Source organism: Paramisgurnus dabryanus, chromosome 8 (assembly GCF_030506205.2).
Source record: "Paramisgurnus dabryanus chromosome 8, PD_genome_1.1, whole genome shotgun sequence".
Taxonomy (NCBI): domain Eukaryota; kingdom Metazoa; phylum Chordata; class Actinopteri; order Cypriniformes; family Cobitidae; genus Paramisgurnus; species Paramisgurnus dabryanus.
The window spans coordinates 21,656,009-21,661,792 of NC_133344.1; the positions used below are offsets into that span (position 1 = coordinate 21,656,009).

The following is a 5,784-nucleotide window of genomic DNA, read 5'->3' on the forward strand; positions in this document are numbered from 1 at the left end:
GACGTCTTTTGACGTCTTTGTTCACTTCTCAAAATTAAACAAGGACAACATGCTCTTGAGGCCACTATGACCTGCTCAGTGAACTACTATATATGATATTGTTTTCGTACAATGGCTCTCACTGGAAGAGGCTTTGAGTCTTCGTGAGGAGAATCTCTAGTTACAAACCGCATCTCCTGTACTTTACTACACCGAGAAGCTTTCCCACAGCATTGAACCAGAGATGAACTTGGGAAAATAAACAGAGGGAAGTGAGAGAATACCAAGCCTATGCCTTCCTACAAAACAGATTGTCATGTCATTTCATTTGTGTCATCTAATTCACACCATCTGCAACCGCATCTTCATACCAACTCTGAAATGTAATGAAATGAAAATAAAATGAAATAAAAAATACCTAAACAAAATAGATGCAGTTTATAATAGCAGGCATGTTTTATATATAGGGCTAATTTGATATTACAAAAATTTGCCATTAAAAAGATCATTATTAAAGGGCACCTATTACGCAAAATCCACTTTTACAAGGTGTTTGGACATAATGATGAAAAAAATTCCACCTATGATTAAAAAATCACCCAGTAAGTTTCCACGCCCAGTAAGTTTCCACCCCCAGAAGTTGTATTCTGTCCACTAGATACTATTGTCTCATAATGTACTAATCAGATCTATTTTGATTGAAAGTGCTCACTGTCTGTTTGTAAGGAAGTGAGGAGCATTAAAACAGTGCGTTTTTGCACCCACCCAAAAAGGGGCATTTTGGACATGCTATAATATATGTTCTGTGGGGTATTTTGAGCTTAAACTTTACAGACACATTCTGGGCACATCTGAATTAAGACTACATCTTGAAAAAGGCCATAATAGGTGCCCTTTAAAATTCAAATGTATCCATTTGACAGACGCTTTAGCCAAAGCAAGTTATAGTGCTTTAAATGTTTACCTGTAAAGACAGGTATTTTTGCGCTGCTAACGCAGTGCTCTACTGATACAGGAATTACTTACTTTGATCAACCATACAGATTTTATTTTATTAAAATAAAACGTTAGTAAAACCCACTTTATTCAAGAAAAATTAAAAGTTTAAATAAAATAACACAAAAATCTAAATAAATACAAACCTCATATCGTAAGTATAGGACTAACTTCTGTACCTAATCACACCTGTCAAACTATTTAAATGGTAAACAAAAAGCTTTATAAGTGCGCCCTCTGCTGTCGCCTGAAACAAACACGCGCCCTTTTTCAAGTTCTGGCTAGAGGAGATACAGCTACAACCAAATATCGCGAGATGTTAGGTTTAAGGTTGGTTTTGGGCTAGGATTACAGTGGTTCTGGTTAGATAGGACACAGCTACGGCCTAAATCCCGTGAAATGTTGGGTTTAGGGTTAGGTTTGGGGTAGGATTAGGATGACAACAGCGCTCGTCCGGCAAGATTTTTGATCGAGATTTTGGCCATAGTCGTATCGTCGTATCCCTTCTAGCCACACTACAGCAGCGTTAAAGTATTTCCGGGTGAAAGTCCGATTTCCTTCCATCCACATGTGATTCACGTGTTTACATATACATTTAATCGGGGTACTAGGTAAGCAACACTGGCTCTTGAATGCCTTTTTATTTTTAAGTTAAGTAAGAGCAGTCTTCAGATATGGCGTCCAGTGATGATGAACCTCAGGAGCGGACTTTAATTACACAGGAACGAGGTAGGCGCTTTATAAATTATACCGTTTACTGTGTTTATCTACTAAAACAATGTAACGTTATGTCAAATCACTAACAGTTACTGACTTTATTTTCTCGTTGACCGCAGGTCTCAACTATAAGTGTCCGGAAGATTTTGTGCCTTTTTCGTATGATCCCTCAACATCTGCATTATTGGACAGTGATGAAAATGAGTTATGGCTCATCAAAGCTCCAGCTCATTTTGATGCAAAATGGTAAAATATTAATTTTAATGAGGTTTGGTATCTGTGGAATTGACTTGATATTGATAGCGTTTCCAAGGTCGTGCAAAGCATTTTAAGAAATGTACAAATTGTTTTTCCCCCCAAGTTATATATCAGCTAGATAACGTTATAGTTTATAGCTTATGTGTAAGTAAAGTAAAACAATATATATAGGATATGCATCAGCCTGCATTAGCAGTGAATACTACATTTCGTAACTTAACGGTTTGATGTAGTACTAAATATGTTCTGCCTTAAGAAATTAAATATTACAAGAATTGGGACCTGACAAATAAAAATCTGGTCTCAATTCTTTTCATCAAAGTGCATGGAAGACAAATCAGATTAATTTCTTATCCAGTAGTCACAAAGTCATAGTAGGAAAAAAATCAAGAAAATGTTTTGGTCATGTGGGCATTATTTTACTTCTTAAGGGCTTTTTAAATTTGATTGATCAGTAATTATTGTTTCGTTGTCCTCCGCAGCTTTGCAAACCTCAAAGTTCCTTTATCAGGACTTGAAATGGTCAGGTCAAAAGGCAAAGCGCCTCATACCTACAGTGTTCGAAGTAGCAGGAAGGCACCCTCAGATCTTCACTTGCTCATTGCCGATGGGACAAACAAGACCCCTTCCCTCGGTGCCTCTGGTTTTAGTGGTGTCCTCAACATCTCGGAGAGTTATAGCATCTGCAGTGAGAACCAAACCCTGATACCCATCCCAACCGCTCCGGCTCCATGCATCCCACCCGGCCTTAAGCAACGTTTTCAGCCTTTTGGTAGTTCTGCGCCTCACGTTGAAGGCCAAGGTTCTAATACATCACCCAAAAGAACCAGGATGGATCCAGATCTTAGTGAGGAAAGAAGAAAAAAGAAGAAGAAAAAGAAAGACAAGCATGACGGTGAGAAAACTAGTCAAGATGTTTTTATCAAGCAAGAAGAGATGCAAATTGAGTGCCATCAGACACAATTACCTGATCATGTTGAGCAAGAGTCGAAAGAGGAGAGGAGGAAAAAGAAAAAGATGAAGAAGGAAAAAGAAAGAAGTGAAGAGACAATTGATTCTAGTTTATTACTTAAAACGGAGCCACTGCATCCTTATTGTGTAGATATTGATACGCCTGGAAAAACTAAAAAGAAGAAGAAATCACGAAATGAATAGACTGTCATCAGCTTGTATTATCATATATATTGACATGTTCACAAATGGTATGGGGACATCTTTGAATGTCCATTTAAATAATTCAAACATCTTGTACAATATGGAATATTAACTAAAAAATTTACCTTAAATCAAATTCTTGATTTTTTCCTCCTGCCATACATTGGAAAACCCTTGATAATGGTATTGTAATGCAGAATATTGCAGTTCTGCAGTGTTTAATGTTTACAGATAGGTGGCGATAGATCTCCCCTGGCCAGCAGTGCCACTGATGGTCTGCTGCTTGTTCTGCACTGAGGTATGGTCATGTTTTCTAATGAGCACCCGGCACGTCTGTCGCCTGCAAATTCGTTTTTTCTGCCCCTCCCACTGCGCACATGCAGGTAACGCTCAGCATCCCAGAGTCCAATGGGATCAGATGGGGAATTTTACATAGGCTATATATTCCAATTTGATGATACTTTTGATCAGTTGTTATAGGAATATTTGCTGCTTCTTATAAAAATAACAACAAATTTTTATACATTAGGATATATGCATATATATATATATATTACATTGCATAATTGTAATACACTGAAACCCACATACTGTAGCTTTGCATATGGCAGCTGATTTTCCAGCTATGTTGTATGGATATAGAAAACTTCCCAAATGTTACCCTACCCATCAATTACCCTCTGTAGATGTGCATTGTACATCTTTTCGCATATAATTTCTATTTGAGTCCTAGAAACCTCAAGTGATTTGCCACCACCTGTGATTTCTATCACAGAGGCGGGGACTCTAATCACCGTGAAACCACCGAGACGAAAACTCATACAACCTGCTTGCGTTGTTTTTACTGATCCATCCGAACTTATCAATAATGTTTTTTTATTACGATGGTATGCCATGGGCGTTATGAGATGCTTGAACAGTGTTGGGTGACTGGTGAGGCAGATAAATAATTGAATTCAGTCTGAAGTTTGCGAGCAACGTGCCCAGACTGCAAAGCAGCCATGGGCCCTGTGCACCCTAAACTGATGCAAACGATAAGGTTTGGAGGGGGGAGTAATGTATTTTTCGAGCCAATCTCGATTGGGCCCACCCTCCCCCTTTCACTGCAGCAATTCTTGCCTTTCCCCACTGTGGTGATCTCTCACACGTTCATTCCCTCTTCAGCGTGCTCCTAGCGGCCTGCAGCATTGGGGGGAGGTTGGGGGTTACCATGGCAACATAGACTTACCAAGGACTATGGAGATGCACGCCGTTCAGAATGGGGTGCAGCACACGTCGATTGGTCCTATCCTTCTCCATGAGAGACAAAGAAAGAGTATTAATATCCACCAAGACATGCAACCTTGTCTTTTCTTTCAATTTCTTTCTATATTTCTATTTTTCCCACAATGTTTAGTTTAGATTGAAATGCTTCACCAGAAAGTTGGATGGCATACTAATGCATTGACGTATCATGCTCAAAAAAAAATTTCACAATATGGCACAGAGCCTCCTTTGCACAAAAAAAAAATCTGGGCGGCATTGAACCGTGTGTCCATTTCAGCATGAGGAAATCAAGGATTATTTCTTTTCATCTATTGTGTCATTTATTTTCTATCAGGTCTGAAAGGATGGATGATTCGACTCCTGCGTTGCATGAAAAATAATTCAGATCCTACTGTTGCTATGCGCACACACAAATCAAGTCTGACATATGTTATAAAAGCAGTAGGTCGTTCAGCTGGTTGCCACGGTAACCGCAATGCCATATTTTCCTCTTTGTTACGCACCTCTGAATGTGATTGTATTTTGAGAAAGCCTAAGGGTGTAAGAGCTCCTGTTACTGGCCGAGAACTGTACTTGTAAAACATTGTTATAGGTGCCTATTTTAAAAAAAAACACAACAAATTCCAGCCTTTCAAAACAACTTTTGGCTGTATTAAAATCAAGTGGAGACTAGCCAAACTCAACAGATGCCAATGCTTTAACGGCTCCACAAATACATATTTCAACACCATGAATGTTACTTTATTAAAATGTTTATATGTATTTTTATTTCCAATCTGAAATCTATTGCTTAAAATGGGTTGCATGTGGTACGTAGAACAGTTTGTGTACCTAATCCCTTGAGTTAGTCTACCCCTTTATTATATTATTTATAGCATTTTTGTTTAAAAATAAAAAAATATACAGTCCCCTCTCTGCCCCCTGAATTCTGGCCAGTTTGTTTGGGGCCAGGGTTCATGATGACAGAGTTAGACTGCATGACCCATTAGGGTAGACCGACACTATCTATGCCAGGCGTGCTGGGCTTCCATCTGTCCAAGGGTCACTTGCTTCCCGTCAATGCCAAATGCATATTTCCTTTTGCATAACACTGAACTCTCCGTTTCTGCCTCTTTCCATGGCTTGTAGAGATAAAAGGGGAGTGCAGATGGAAACTGGGTCACTAGAGCTTTTTATAACCGCATGGAATTGTTGTTAGATTTAACCTTCAGGTGTTAGCTACTGTTGCTAAAACTGTGCAAAAAGAGGTGGAAGATTTTGGTAAATGGGTTAATTGGAGTCCCATTTGATTTAAATTAATTTTTTACTTTCTAAAGATTTATTGCTTTAACTAATCTGGGGTGTGTTTCCAGAAAGCAACTGTGGTTGCAAGTTCTGTCATGACCAGTAGAGTTCAATAGTAACAAGGACTAT

At 38.7% G+C, this 5,784-nt stretch overlaps 1 protein-coding gene across 1 annotated transcript; it reads left to right on the plus strand.

Moving 5' to 3' along the window:
- The first annotated feature begins 1,497 nt into the window (after positions 1-1,497).
- polr1g (RNA polymerase I subunit G) lies at positions 1,498-3,150 on the plus strand. Its single transcript, XM_065280973.1, has 3 exons — positions 1,498-1,704; positions 1,812-1,938; positions 2,433-3,150. Exons 1-3 carry the CDS (start codon positions 1,650-1,652, stop codon positions 3,103-3,105), a joined length of 855 nt encoding a protein of 284 aa, XP_065137045.1. The 5' UTR covers positions 1,498-1,649; the 3' UTR covers positions 3,106-3,150.
- The last annotated feature ends 2,634 nt before the right edge of the window (positions 3,151-5,784 follow it).

Coding starts and splice junctions, on each gene's coding strand:
- polr1g (XM_065280973.1), top strand. CDS start 1,650: ATGGCGTCCAGTGATGATGAACCTCAGGAGCGGACTTTAATTACACAG. Junction 1,705..1,811: donor TTTAATTACACAGGAACGAG/GTAGGCGCTTTA, acceptor CGTTGACCGCAG/GTCTCAACTATAAGTGTCCG. Junction 1,939..2,432: donor GCTCATTTTGATGCAAAATG/GTAAAATATTAA, acceptor TGTCCTCCGCAG/CTTTGCAAACCTCAAAGTTC.